Source organism: Phycodurus eques, chromosome 2 (assembly GCF_024500275.1).
Source record: "Phycodurus eques isolate BA_2022a chromosome 2, UOR_Pequ_1.1, whole genome shotgun sequence".
Classification (NCBI taxonomy): domain Eukaryota; kingdom Metazoa; phylum Chordata; class Actinopteri; order Syngnathiformes; family Syngnathidae; genus Phycodurus; species Phycodurus eques.
In genome coordinates, this window is record NC_084526.1 from 39,385,890 (window position 1) to 39,400,854 (window position 14,965).

Genomic DNA, 14,965 nt, shown 5'->3' on the forward strand with positions numbered 1-14,965 from the left:
AATTCAGCAAAAATGAAGGGTTTTCAAGCATGAACGGCCTTTTTAAGGTCATGCCACTGCATCTCAATCTGATTCAAGTCTGGACTTTGACTAGAACACTCCAAAACCTTCATTTTGTTTGTTTTAAGCCATTCAGTAATTGCCGTGCTAGTGTGTTTTGGATTGTTATCCGGCTGCAGAACCCAAGTGGGCTTCAGCTTGAGGTAACAAACTGATGGCTGAACATCCTGCTTCAGTATTTTCTGTTAAAGTGCAGAATTCATGGTTCTACATTTACACCAGATGTAACAAGATACACACCTTCCAAAAAGCTCAACTGTCATCTCGTCAGTCCATATAATATTCTCCCAAAAATCTTAGGAATCATTCAAATGTTTTTTTCTTTCTTTCTTTTTTTTAACATAAAACAAGACTTTTTTCTTTTTGGTCAGCACTGGTTTTCGCCGTGGAACTCTGCCATGGATGCCATTTTTGACCAGTCTCTTCCTTATTGTTGTGTCGTGAACACTGACCTTAACTGAGGCAAGGGAGGCCTGCAGTTCTTTAGAGGTTTTCCTGAGTTCCTTTACGACCTCCTGGATGAGTCATTGCTGTTTTCTTGGGGTAATTTTTGTAGCCCGGCCACTCCTGGAAAGGTTCCCCACTATTCCATGTTTTCTCCGTGTGAGGATAATGGTTCTCCCTATGGTTCGCTGGAATCCTAAAGCTTTAGAAATAGATTTTCTAACCCTTTCCAGACTGGTAGATGTCAATTACTTTATTTCTCGACTGTTGTGGAATTTCTTTGGATTGTGTCATTTTAGTGCAGCTTTTTTAGATCTTTTGTCCGACTTGATTTTGTGGAGACAGATTCTATTTAAGTATTTTTTTTAACAGGTTTGGAGGTAATCAGGCTTGGCTGTGATCAGTAAAAATTAACCAAAATTGTCATTAACAAGGGGTTAATTACTTTTTCACACAGAGCCAGGTAACTTTTAATACTTTTATATATATATATATATATATATATATATATATATATATATATATATATATATATATATATATATATATATATGAAATTACCATTTAAAAGATGTTGGATCATCTTAAATATTAAAGTGGGAAAACATTGCAAAAATAAGAATTTGAGATGGGAGGGGGCAATACTTTTTCATGGCACTGTATGTATTATTTATATATATCCCACACAAGCATGGCGAGAACATGCAAATTATTTTCCAGTCCCACAAAAACACCAAGAAAAATGTTTGATATATGTTTTTTTTATATGAAAAATAGCACTCTACAAATTGTTGTACTTTATAATAACATACAGTAATAACATATTTTAGTAGCATATGGAAAATTTTACATTTGTGAATCATGATTTCATGCTTCAATACTCATTGACGTGCTTTCCTTGGCCACCTGAGGGACATCATAATACAGACATATACAGTATAATACATTAAGAGTTTAACAACAAAGTGACTCAGTGTGCTGCACTTATATTTTTTTTTCGCAGAAGCTAAATTATATATGCCTATGAGTATTGTTATATTGTCTGTCCACGTGTTGCTGCACTGTGTTCATTTATCAGTTGCTTAAAGTGCTGTAACTATTGCAACGTCAATGCTTGTTTTGTTCGCCAGTCTATGGCATTCTGCATTGTGTGTTAGCGTTAAGATTGCAGACTTTCGTAGGTTATCTGCTTTGGTTAATTACGCAACCTGTAATTGTCTTTGTTTCGTGTTTAAATGTCAACTGGGAATGGCAATAAACAGCCTGAAGCAAGCACTTGGTCACTTTTAGAAAGAATTGTCAGTATCTGCTGCTTGTTGTGAAGTTCGCTGTCATCACCTCGTGCTCACAACTAAATACAATAAATTAACAGAGCTACGGCTTGTATCTAAAAAAAAAAAATCAGTTAAATCAGGTCACTTAAAAGTCGAGGTACCACTGTACTTGTTTTGACTTCAGAACACTATATAAACAGCATGCACATTATGGGTTGAGTGATAGTTTAATAAAGAGTGAGTCCATTGGTTCTGAGAAATTGGATGTTCAGCACCTTACTCAATGGCGGCTTTATGCACAGGAAGTAATATGGCATCTCACAGCACATTGACAACTACTATACTTTGGTCTGTAAAGTGCATTGGGTCTTTAATTCATCATTGTCTGGTTCCCAAGCCAGCTTGTCAGTGTTTAGTCTTTACACGCTGAACAGTTGACCTTGATTTGTCAAGACGGAGTTTTCACCCAAGTTGACATAACACTCATTTGGACTGATCCCACAATGCATGACTTTATCAGACAAGTAGCTTTATTACTAATAACATTTATGTTGTGTTCGCAGGTGTACGCGCCATCTCCAAACTCAGAGGACTTCAACAGAGATTCTCCCTCCTACTCTTCTCCCAAGCCTTCCAGCAATATGTTTGCAAGCACTTTCTTTGGTAAGTAAAGTTTTATTTGTCGTTGAGCTCATCCCTTTAGTCATGCATCATTAATTATCAGGACCATTTATACAAATTAAAGATGAATTGGTTGTTTTACTTTACTGTTATCTCAGCTGTGTTCAGAACCAGGGTCATGTTTCATCCCCAAGAGTGAAAAATAAAACCCTGCTCGGTGGATGATCCCATGTTGAGGGTTTATGGCTTTGTTTTGAGACTCAAATGCACTCTGTAAACACATCCATATATTTTTTTCATTAGATGGTACCCACAGTTCATCTGATCCTTGGAACTCAACCAATGGGATTAGTCAGGCCAGCTATGGCGGAATACTTCCAGGATCTCCATCTCACATGCCACAGTCAGGAAACTACAGCAGCCTGCACTCGCATGACCGTCTGGTAAGCCAATCAACTGGTGACAATCCACCCACCCCCGCCCCCCAAGTATTTTTTTTACCAGTTATACAGTATCGTCTATTATGGTGGTTCGTTATAACGGTACTACAAAAATGCTGTGATACCTTCAAGGGTTTAATTGTATTTTGCTATCACATCGATGCTATGTCTTGGTTCCAGATGCAGGCTTGGAGATAATATTCCAACCCCACATTTCTTAACACAGCCACCACAATATGAGAATGAGTGTGTGTGTGTGTGTGTGTGTGTGTGTGTGTGTGTGTTAAAATATGTTGTCTGGACATTATCAGTGACGACATTACTTAAGCTCTGTGTCAGTGTTCTTCTTGTCTGCAGAGCCTCACCCAGCCTCTCTTTAACTTTTCTCCGAAGACAAAAAGGATGAATGTAATCTTTAGCAGTTTCAAAGTTGTGTATTGTGATTTGCAGAACTACCCAGCACACTCTGCTTCCCCAGACATCAATGCCAGTCTTCCTCCGATGTCCAGCTTCCACAGAAGCAGCACAACCACTTCACCATTTGTCTCTGCAACACACACCCCGTCGGTCAACAATGTAGATGGGGTGCTGGGTAAGTTCTTGCATGCTGCTCCTAATGCAAATTCAGTGGCTTGTTTGAATGTTCGATTTCAAATGCTAACTCACTCTTACTCTGCACTTTTGAAGCTGCTGCAAATCGGGGCAACACCACTGGAAGCTCACAGACTGGAGACGCACTTGGCAAGGCTTTAGCCTCGGTGAGCTGTAACCAGGCAACCGTCACACATTTACTGGAAGCTTTGTTTTATGTGCTATCTCATCAGATAGGATGACACTGGATTTCTGTGGATGTGCAATCTTTCCCTTGATGTAAATTAATTGTGGTATTATTTTTTATTATTATTTGTGTCAAAGCTGTGAGCTTTGCTGTCTGCGTTAACATTCCAATCAAGTGTAATTGCCATTAACCCATCTCTGTCTTACACATTGTTTGCGTTAAAGATTGAAATCAGTAGTGAGTAGAAGTAGTTATGTTAATCACTGGGGGAGTGCCAGATTTGTATAAAATTGCTCCTCAGATGTGTTGTTTGAATTTCTGCTCTTCCCCTATGCTAGATTGAGCCCTTGTCCCAAATTCTGCTTTTGATATCATAACTTCCACCAAAATCTCTTAATTTTATTTTCTCAACATTTTTTGTATATACAGTACTCGATGTGTGAAATGACACGTTTGTATTTCAATTACCATTTCATGGATCAGTGCAAAAGCTGGACATTTTTTTTTCTGAATTAGTGTCAATGGAAAATATGAGTTTAGAGATGGTAATAACAAATTTAAGTCTTTTATGTTTGTAGACTCAATTATGTTAGCATGACAAAGCTGGAGTGAAATGGACACGGTTGGACAGTGTGGGGGTGGGTGCATGGAGCTGGGGCACTGGGGAGTTTATAACTGCTGTGGCTCAACTCCACGGGCTTCCCTTTGTGTAGTTTTTGTTCGCCGCCCTTTTAAATTGGCCGTGCTTATTGGCCCTCACTGCCTGCGGGAGTGTGACTGATGATGGGGCGGGGCTTCATTTGTTCCAGTAAAATTAACCATTTTTCACTTTGAATGCAGCGTCCTTGGCCATATATTGTTTGGTCAGAAGGCACGGTTATAAACAACTTGCTTTTGTGAAACGGATACATATTTTGGGGATTTGTGTTGTCTTGTTTGTGTCGGACACAGTGATGACCGCATTATTAATCCATGCTAGTTTTCAACTGAATTGCGTGTCTGAGAGTGTTGAGGAAAGAGAATAATGCAGCGCTCAGTGTAGAAAAGCTTAAATAGCCATTCCGTCCATCCCTCCCTCCCCTTCCTCCTACATGCTCAGTGCTGCACTTGCCTGATACTCCAAGTTGATTGAAAAAGTAAAGCCCAAAGATCAAGATTGAATAAAGAGATTATTAACAAGGGCATTCTATCATCTCCAGAGAAGTCAAACGGTTTCCTGCCCACTCAATTTTGATCATCATTTAGCGCATACAGTCAATCTGCTGCTTTTTCCTGCTAATTAGTGAGGATCCAATACGAGCGCCCTCTTCTCAGAGACATGTTCCTTTTCAGCACAATATCCTCTGATTAAAAGCGAAAAATCAGGGAAGTGATTGTGCTTTAATCCAGTATTTGCTCACACAAATGAAATCCCTGTGGGATTTGAAGACACAATCTATTTTCCTCGTAATTGGCATTATTGTAAAACTGTGTGTCCTCAGTTTAACAGAAATCGCAGCCTTAGATTCCGTAATGTTCCTGCAAATTGTCTTTTATTGTCAATAGAATCTGACCAAATATATGAAGTCATGTTGACGAGCACTAGGGCATTTGTTCTATTGTCTGAAAGCTTGTACATTAACATGAAACGAAACATGAAGCTTCTGTTCTTCCACACAATAACAAGGAGAAAACATTTTTCTAACAATTGATGTAGTGATACATGCCACTAATTTACTTAAACATGAGTTAAGTCAATATTGTCTATTTTCAAAAGCAAGATACAGGGCCAGAAGTGAAAGGGATTATGGTTTATAGATATTGCCATCATCATAACATCTTAGCTTGTAAAATCTTTATCAATTCATGACGATTCTCTTTTGCTGGAAGATGGTAACAGCTGTAAGACGTATGGAGCAACATGCAATTCATTGCGTTCAAAGCAATGTCCTCTTCAATGTGTGACGCCTCATTCTTTCTGCTCTCACAGATTTACTCACCTGACCACACGAGCAGTAGTTTTCCCTCCAACCCGTCCACGCCTGTGGGTTCCCCCTCTCCTCTCAGAGCCACAGCAGGTGCTGGCTCATCAGGGACTGTTGTAACGGCTGCCGGCACTCCGTCTGGAAGACCAGGTAAAACCCAATTCTCTCAGTATGAGCTCATCTACAGTACACAGGCTGAAGAACGTAGCTCCTGGGTTGTGGCTCCAACAGTAGACAGTAGACTCTAAAGGCTGAATACAACCCTTTTGAGGTTGCTGGTCATCATCCAAGTTTATGAATCGATCAACTTTTCTAAAACCTTTATTAAATGTACAAGAAAGACAATTTAACATTCTCAACTCAAAAAGGTGTGGACAATAGTAGTCAAATATGAAACTACATATAGAGCTATATCTATTTGTAAAATCATATTTAACTGTCATGTAAAAATGTAAAATAAGAAATACGACAGCACAATGCATTTCGGGCAAATGGTGCTGCTGTGGCCGCCGGGAACATACTGTAGAGTAAACGTAGCCTTCACTCACAAGTTACTTGGTCTGAGTCACTGCACTTGTTTTAGCCAGGGTTAAGGCTGCGTGCCATGAAAACATTTGTCAGTTTTTATAAAATGTTTTTGTGAATGTGTACAACAAAGAGAGGAGAGGGTATCCGGCAGATTTCATAGCCAGCTGCTCTCAATCTGCGCTTCTTGCTGGGACACATTTTGCAGAGACACCACACAATGCAACTTGTGCAAGGTCCCACAAGGTTGACAACAGCTTCTACGCATCTTAAATCAGTACCTGACTGTCCACTATCCTTTATAGTCTCACAACCCACAGAGCTTCTCTGCATGACAGGGGTTCTGGTCACATCTTTTGCGTAGAGCTTTCATGTTCATGAATCTAAGGCTTGCTGACACGCATCTGTTTGTATAACATTTATTTTTTTGAAGTGATTGAAATGTTAATGACAAGCCCCGGAACAACAATGGAAATGAAAAGGACTGAGGCTATGGCTTTTGAGCTGCTTAAGGATTTAAAAAGATTTGTTTGAAGTGGTTTTGAATTACATCGATGAAAAGCTTTTCATTTTTTATTTATTTATTTTTTTATTTTTTTTGTCGGGGGGGGGGGTCTAAGCAGAACATTGTAGAGCTTTTGAAAAAGTTGCTAGTGGGTCTTTGTTTTTCGAAGTTTAATGTTAAACCACTGTTTTCGTATTGGCTTGTTTAAATCATTTTTAAATTGTAGACGACTGGAGCCTGCAGGTATGTACGACATGCATACATTTGTTACAAGTATTTAAAAAACTGAGATGAAGCCTTCAGACGTATTAGGAGACAAGAGGTAGTAATGCAGGAAAAAAAAGGGGAGACACCAATTGGGAAGCCCAGTGTGTTATTTTAATGGACAGTTGTGTCAAGTATGGTAACGGACTGGTGACAGCTGTGTCTACCTATGCTCCCCTCATCCTCAGCTGTTGCCCTGCCCTTTGTGGACAGCTGTTCCCCCAACACATACCCACACACATGCGCACACATACAGAGCTGCAGAAAGTATCTGCCAATGGGTGAAAGACTCACTTTTTTGACCTGGTTCCAGAAAAGTGTGTCGCTCAAAAAGAATACCAGTAGCATTAAATACTAGTTAGACAGTCAAATGAAGATCTGTTTTTAGCATTTTGCGAGGTTAGTAAGAGAATGATTTAGTGCAAATCTAGACACAATTTCGCTCGGAGTACACATTAAGTGCAAAACCCATTCGTCATTAGTGTTGCACCAAGATAGTGTGTATTAATCATTAGATGTTCCTGGAGTTTTTCTAGCTTTTTTTAGTTTATAGCTGTCAGCCAGTGGAGGCATGTGAAGTTCATGTCTCGCTCATCTGGCAACAAGATGGGGCTAAACAAGTTCTTTTCATCCTTTCTTCTGGAGTCTTTTATGCCAATTGATGACAGAGGGCTACATGTGAACTGTGACTTTCACTGGAACAATTGAAGGAAAACAAGTTTGAAGCTTTTTGAAATGATCGTTTCTTTTTTGGGCACGGGTAATACCAAATCTTCATTGTATGGAATGTGGTTTTCATTTCAGAATTTTCTGTCTGTTACTGGCTGTTTTTATTACCCATTGTTGTGTAAGCAGAAATAAGGCATCAGTCTCTTTAGAAGCGATATCCATACTTCACTTCCTCCATGATAAATTAAAAAAAATAAATAAAAAATGCCCTATATGAAATGTGCTGTAACGTCATACTTACCATAATATAAATGAATGACTCGGTTTGGCAATATTCCATCAGACACCACAGAACTGGAAAGGGCTGTAAGGCCATATTTCTTAAAAATAACCTGGAAGAGTTGTCAAAGTATGTTATTGTTATGATTGTATATTGTCTTCTGCATTCTGCTTGGCTTATTGTGCCACAGGGAAAAGGGATATGTACAAAAAGCTTTGGGACCATTTGCTGGCCAAATGTTTTTCTCTTGTAATTATAATATACCTGTAGTGTCATTTTGTTCATGGAGGGTATTTTTGTGCCACCATTAAATAACTATGACGTCAATTAAATATTGAATTGACACTATATAGATAATATTCAATTGAAAGTACCTAAGACTAAAATTAGTAAACTATGACAGAGACACAAAGCAACACAAGCTTATTGTCGCTGTTGGATGGAAAACGCGTATGTGCAAATCTGGTCAATTTCATATTTTTTCACAAATCGGTACTATTGCTCTGTCCCACCATTATCTGTTATTTTTACGCATTATTAACCAATTTAATGTGTTTTAAAAAGCTTGAAAACAACCTTTTTGTTGCAATGTGGGAGCCGTGCGGCATTATGTCGCCTCAAGATTGAAAGTGTGGATGTTTTTCAAAATAAGGAGTTAAAATAGAGAAAAGTGAGCAAACCTTTTTTGATGAAAATGAATATGGTGCATAAGGAAGCATGGCAGCCATGAATGTATTTGCACACCGATTAATTTCTGCCGATTACACTGCTTCGTCAGCTCATCTTTTCATTTATTGCACCAATCATGGCTTCAAGACCTTTGAAAGAGAGTTTGGGAAGATGATGTAACCATAGACGTCTGCTTTTGTGAAGACTCTTTGTCTGGTCGTGTGGGTTGGCTGTCGCTGGCGCCATGTCCTACCATTTTAATTAATGAAAGCATAATGAATTAGAGAATTGTTTTGTGTGTGTAAAATTGCTGAACATGATTATGGTGTTGTGTTGATGTGCGCAATGGGAAATGATAGCAATATAAGCTATAATACCAACCTGAGCAATGCTGCGTTTGGTAACTCAAGCAAGATGGCGTTTGTCTGATTTCCAGAAGAGTAGTGATTTTTGGAAATGCGAAAATTCCGCCCAACAGCAATGTTTTGTAAGAGTATGAACTTTATTGATTGACACGTTGCCTTTATCCTAAACCCAGATTAAGACCATTTGTCAAATGGAAAATTGACCTTTAAAAATGTTCATGTTTGAACCCTCCAGTTTGTTTGAAGAGGTGGGAAGGAATGGTGTTACAAATCAGATTTGTCACCGCTCATATTCTTCTCCTTCCTTGTGTAGCTAAGCAAGCCAGAGATGGAGGAGATGGAAGTGGGGGCGTGAGACAAACTCCTTGTCGTCTCGTGTGTCAGGATACTGCTCAGCCATCAGGAAGTGATGCAATCTTGTCCTTAATGACAAAAATATCTCCTGACACCAGGAAATTGGCATGTCGCCGTGTGATGACAGTTAGCTGTTGTGTCGGTGTAGTCAATGAAGCAAGACGCAGCTATCGGCTATGTTGATTTAAAAAAAACGGGAGCAGCTGTATAAAGGGTGAATTTACCTACAGTGCACCTCTGTCTCTTTGTTAGGTACCAACCAGTGGCCTCGTCCTAGTGGACAGACCCCTTCGTCTCCAAATTATGAGAACTCACTTCACTCACTGGTAAGCTTTTTTTTTTCTTCATTTTCCTTTATGGTTGCTCACTTTGGTTGAGTTATCATGACAATGAGATTCCTGCAAATGTTTGCAAAGGATAAAGTGGAAGGTCAAGGATAACTGAACAATACCTGTCCCTTAGGACTTGCCATCTGTCTCCTACTCGAGGGTTGACAGTTGGGGGGGGGGGGGGGGTTGGTTTAATTCAAGGAGCTGCGAGCAGCTGTATGCAGAGCTACTTCTCCAGGATTCCTTTGCTGCCATGCTGTGGATTTAATTTCACCCAATGACCTTTTTTTTCTCAATCTATTCAAAATAAAAGTATGGGTCAAATTTTCCAAGTAGCTGAGTTATAATTGACTCAGGAGTTTGGAAAGCCCCATCCATGACTTCTAGAATTGGGGCTGAGCAACTGTCTAAACATGCCACGTGAGGATTATATTACGGATGAAATGACTAATTGCTAATGGATTGACCTCTTGGTCACATTACACAATGATAGGACTACACTGTGAGCGAGCAAGTTTCCACTTGCTCCACATGACTTAGAACTATATATAAAGCATATGATCCAAAAGGGTTGTAATAAAGACATTGCGACTTTTTATTGTATTCCAACATCAACCAAATATGGGTGTATTACTTTGGTTAGTAGAGTACAAATTAGGCCCGCCACACCCAAACGCAATTGAAGTAGAAATCGCTAAAAAAATTACAGGATTCGACTCTTCGCCGGTTCCCACTCAGTGACAATGTGACTGTGAGTGTGAATGATTGTCCATGTCTATATATGTCCTGCGACTGACTGGCGACCAGTTCAGGGTGTAGTCCGCTCAAAGGTAGCTGGTATAGACTCCAGTGCCCTAGTGATGCTAAGCGGTACAGAAAATGGATGAATGGAGACACTATATGTAGACACTTTTGTGTAAAAGTTGATGTGCATTTGTGATTGACTATCTGTGATGTTGCAACACCGTTCACCGGCAATTAAAATTTGTAATCGTAGTAAAACCACTCATTGAAAGTAGTTGCCAAACCCTGTGCACTGCGCAACAGATGGTTTGGGTCGCGTCGCTCCGTGTGTGGCGGGCCTTAGAATCAAGTTGTGAATAGACTATGGAGCTCAAAATGAATGAGGTAACCACTAATGTCATGGGAAGTATTAGAAAAGCACACAACAAAACACTTTCATCTTCACAAAGGGATTGGTCAGCAGATGTATTCCTGTCTGCAAATCCTATTGCTTCTTAAGAACTCTCTCTCTCTCTCTCTCTCTCTCTCTCTCTCCCCCCCCATTCCCCCCAGTGTATTTATGCTCTTTGTTAATCCTATTCTTATTTTTTGGGACTTTGGCAGAAAAACAGAGTTCATCAACAGTTACATGAGCATCTTCAGGATGCCATGTCTTTCTTAAAGGATGTCTGCGAGGTACTTTAGATCGAGTTGGCTATTACATGTTCCCTATTCCGACATCCATTTTTGGGTTGCTTCATGACCTCGACATTCAATTGTCCTTTTTCCGTTTTGTTGCCATTGTTACGTTGTCTTATTAGCATGGCAGAATCTGCTTCAGTGCAGATATGAATCCACTCCATGTGATTGTTATTCACTTTCACACAAACAAGTGTATTTGTTGATGTTTGGAGCTCTTGTGATCATGCATAAGAATTTTCTTTATCTTCACTTTTCAAGTCCATACCATCCGATCAGTGTTTTCAATTTTTGGTCCTAATATGCTTATACTAAGCCGCTCTGTCCTTCTTTTCCTCTCCTCTCTTCGCCACTCCTCTCCCACCCACTATACCCTCCGCTCCCCTCAGTCTCGAATGGAGGATCGTCTTGACCGACTGGATGATGCAATCCTTGTTTTGAGGAACCACGCAGTGGGCTCCACCGCTAGTCTACCCAGCGACATCCACAGTCTGCTGGGACAGGCACAAAATGGCCAACTCGCAGCCATCGGAGCAGGTTTCCCTGCCTCAGCGTTGGCTCCCAGTCGGACAGCAGCAATGGTATGAAGGCCTGATTAAGATGTTCATTTTTCTGTCCCATTAATTAAGATGTTTGAAATGCTTTTGGGAAAACTTTTTTTTTTTTTTTTTTTTGCATCTTACTACTGCCACCTGCTCAGAAATAATTCATCACCATCTGAAGAAAGTACACATCGCACACAGAGAAGTTATACAAACATATTTTCCATAAGTGTAATCGCAGGCTGGCATTTTAGACTCCACTTGACTTCACTGCATACGTACACTACGGTGAAAGAGAAGAGAAATTTGAAATTGTCTTTCTCTGTCAATTGACTGTCTGTTGTCGTACTAGAGCGGCTCCAATTACCGGAGACAAATTCCTTGTGTGTTTTTTGGACATACTTGGCAAATAAAAATGATTCTGATTCTGATACATGATTTCTTGTATCAAGTGAAGACATTTTTACAATAGCTGCAGTAGAAATGAAAGTGAGACAGTGTAGCTCACTGTAACCTGTTGGGTACAACACCTAAAATTATTCAGCTTTATTAAAAGCTCTCCTGTCAAAATGGATTCCTCCAAAAATATAGAATGGTAATGATTGTTTGTGCCACTGATCATAATTATTTTCTCTGTTACCACACATTCCTTTACATAAAGTTAAGTGATCCAAAAGGAATTTTAAATTGGCTAATTTTTAAATAAAAATGAATTTGTATTTTGTTAATGGGTATCTTTTGGCTGCAAATTAAACAAGAAAGTGGAAAAATACTGTAAGAATTTGCATAAGGAGATGGTAACGACAAATATTTACCATTGTGAATCTTTCTCTTTCAAAATGATTGCTATCTGACCAGTTTGACCAAACACAACCTTTTTTGCTATTCTAAAGGATCCAAGTAATTTCTACTAGGGATACAACGATAACAATTTTTTTCTTCAGACCGAGTAAAAGTACAAATACTTAGATTTGATTAGTCCCCGATACAGACAGATTAGTCCCCGATACAGACTACCCATATGTGATAATTACATTACTTCTTGCAATTGTTGCTAAAATGTTTTATTTTAATCAAATATTTCATAAATTTCACTCAAATGTAACACTTTTTAGACTAAAAACCTGTCATTACTGACATTTTAACATCAAACTGCATGTTGGCTAACAAAGCGTTGGCTAACATCCGTCTTTACCTTAAAAGTATCTCCACGCGGCTCCTACTTGACGTGCCCAAAAAGTATATGTCAGGCTGGTATCGGTGTAGTGTAATTTTTTGGGGGGGGACAAGTACAGTCCAGACATACACTATCTCCAATTTCAACCAAGATCAAAAGCATGGGAAATCTGTACCTGTGTTGATTGCGGATGAATGAATAATTTGGAACCTTTCAACAAAATGCAAAATAGGATGTGGCCGGGGTTTGAATACTTTGTGGCTTTACTGTACGTTGTATTATTCTGAAATTGTACGATGGTGTATCATTTCAACAGACATTTTGTTGTATGGGCTTTTAAAGTTTTTGTGCACTACCCGCACAATATGAAATGTTTAGGTTGTCAATTGATTTTGCTGTGTTTCTTATGGAGCTGTGGCAGTGATGTTGAGCGACTGTGACTCCCAGATTGAACATGCTGTGTTTGCACTCACACAGTACTTCCTGTGCGGGAAGAGCTCCCATCAAATGGGCTCACCAACCTTGACACAACCACAGGCTTTTAGTCTGGATGACAGACTCCCCCCCTACCCCCCCCCCCCCTTTTCATTGCTCCTTTTTAACAAGCAAGGAAATCTGAATGGTTGAAACGTGTGTCTGCACCCCGTGCCTCCTCAGCTGTATGATAATCAGGCCCAGCCATGAAAATGGCAGCTTTCTTTTCTCGCCAGAAACCCAGCTTTCCCCTCCTTCTCCTCCTGTGCACAAAGACTTGTTTGGGCACCTGTTGAGAGCACAGCAACGATTAGTGTAGCACCGAAGAAGGGGAGGGTTTCGGGGTAAAGGGGTTAACAGAGGCCAACAGTGACAGGGGATTACATAAATAAACATTTAGGGGGGAAAGCAGGGACATACGCTCCGACCTCATTGACATTTTTCCCTGCATTACCTTGGAAGAAGAAAGAGAAGTGAAATAACTTTGAAAACATGTGGTGAACATCTGAAAGAATGGAGACTGTGGTACTATATGCTGGGTGTTGACTATTTTTCACTTACGAATGTGTACGCAATAACAGTGATATGTCGCAACCAGGGAGTCAGTTTAGTTAGATGTTTTAGATGTTTTGAACATCCAAAGAAATCTAAAAATAGGCTCCTTTTAGACACGAGAAAGAGTCTTGGTTGTGGTTAAAGACAGTCATGAGTAAACTGTCTCATATTGTTTGGAGTGATGAACGACATCTAGCTTGTATTGTAAGATAATTACATCCCATCTGGGTACATTGAATTTATAGTTGTTCAACTGTCAGCACAGATGTTTGTGCAGAAAGGTCACATTCGAAGTTACAACATGTATTTGTAACTTGGGCTGCAGCTATCGAGTTTTTTTCCCAATGCATTCTACCAATTAGCCCATAGATCAGTTGAATAATTGGATAAGAATTGCTTTTGCATTATTAAACACGATAACATGTTCATGTGAGGTGTTATTTTTGTCCACGGGTTGCCAGCCTCTTGTTCTACTGCAGTATCTGTGACTTTGAGTGTGTATGGCTTTAAAAGACAGGGTCTGGTTTGGTGAGTGACGCGGGCGTCAGCGACTGTGTGTGTTGTAGGCGAACATATACAACTCCACACAGGCTGGAGCCTGGATACGATCCCCCAACCTCAGCATTGTGCAGTGGAATTGCTATCCTCCCGCCCACTGTGTCACCTTCAATTTTATAAATTTATCATATTCTACAGTAATTTCCCACTCTAAATTCCTTACCTCCACCTGAGAATGTTTTGAAAATCCAGAAGCTGAAATGTTTCCATAAGATCCAACCATTTCTTTTCAAGGTTAATCTTTTTTTATGTTTGGCCTTTTGTTGTTCTTTTTTTTTTTGCAAGGACTTCAACTTCCCGTCTTGACAGAGCGCCTCCTGTTTTTGTTGCAGGGTTCTTCCCATGCTGATGACGCCGCTAATCTGAACAGCCATGGAGGCCTGCCAAGCACTGGCTCCACGTCCAGCACAGAACTCAACCATCAAGTGGAAGCATTCAGAGGTCTGATGCTCCCTGCACTTTTTTTTTTTGACTTATTTTATGGCTGATCGGCGGCTTACCTTACCTGACCTTTTTCTCACCACACGGTCCCCCTCCAGGCTTGGCTGGTCAGGTGGCTACTGCTTTGGCGCTGAAGGTGGAGAAACAGGACAAAGATGACATGAATGATTCCCTCTCTGCTGATGACAAGTCGGATGATGAGAGTGACGGCCTCAAAACACCTCGCGCTGGCACACGCACAAGGTAAGAACACTG

At 40.0% G+C, this 14,965-nt stretch overlaps 1 protein-coding gene across 5 annotated transcripts in view; it reads left to right on the forward strand.

The window, feature by feature from the left end:
• The window catches only part of tcf12 (transcription factor 12), a 98,520-nt gene that overhangs the window by 72,037 nt on the left and 11,518 nt on the right, over positions 1–14,965 (forward strand). For 3 of the 5 annotated variants that reach the window (XM_061670625.1, XM_061670626.1, XM_061670628.1), the window contains 9 exons: positions 2,342–2,441; positions 2,703–2,842; positions 3,290–3,431; positions 3,527–3,597; positions 5,587–5,731; positions 9,465–9,538; positions 11,353–11,544; positions 14,602–14,710; positions 14,809–14,953. In XM_061670625.1, the coding sequence (XP_061526609.1) occupies positions 2,342–2,441; positions 2,703–2,842; positions 3,290–3,431; positions 3,527–3,597; positions 5,587–5,731; positions 9,465–9,538; positions 11,353–11,544; positions 14,602–14,710; positions 14,809–14,953 (1,118 nt within the window). Of the gene's footprint in view, positions 1–2,341; positions 2,442–2,702; positions 2,843–3,289; positions 3,432–3,526; positions 3,598–5,586; positions 5,732–9,464; positions 9,539–10,888; positions 10,961–11,352; positions 11,545–14,601; positions 14,711–14,808; positions 14,954–14,965 lie in introns of all 5 variants that reach the window. The other 2 variants (XM_061670629.1, XM_061670627.1) reach the window with 2 other exon arrangements.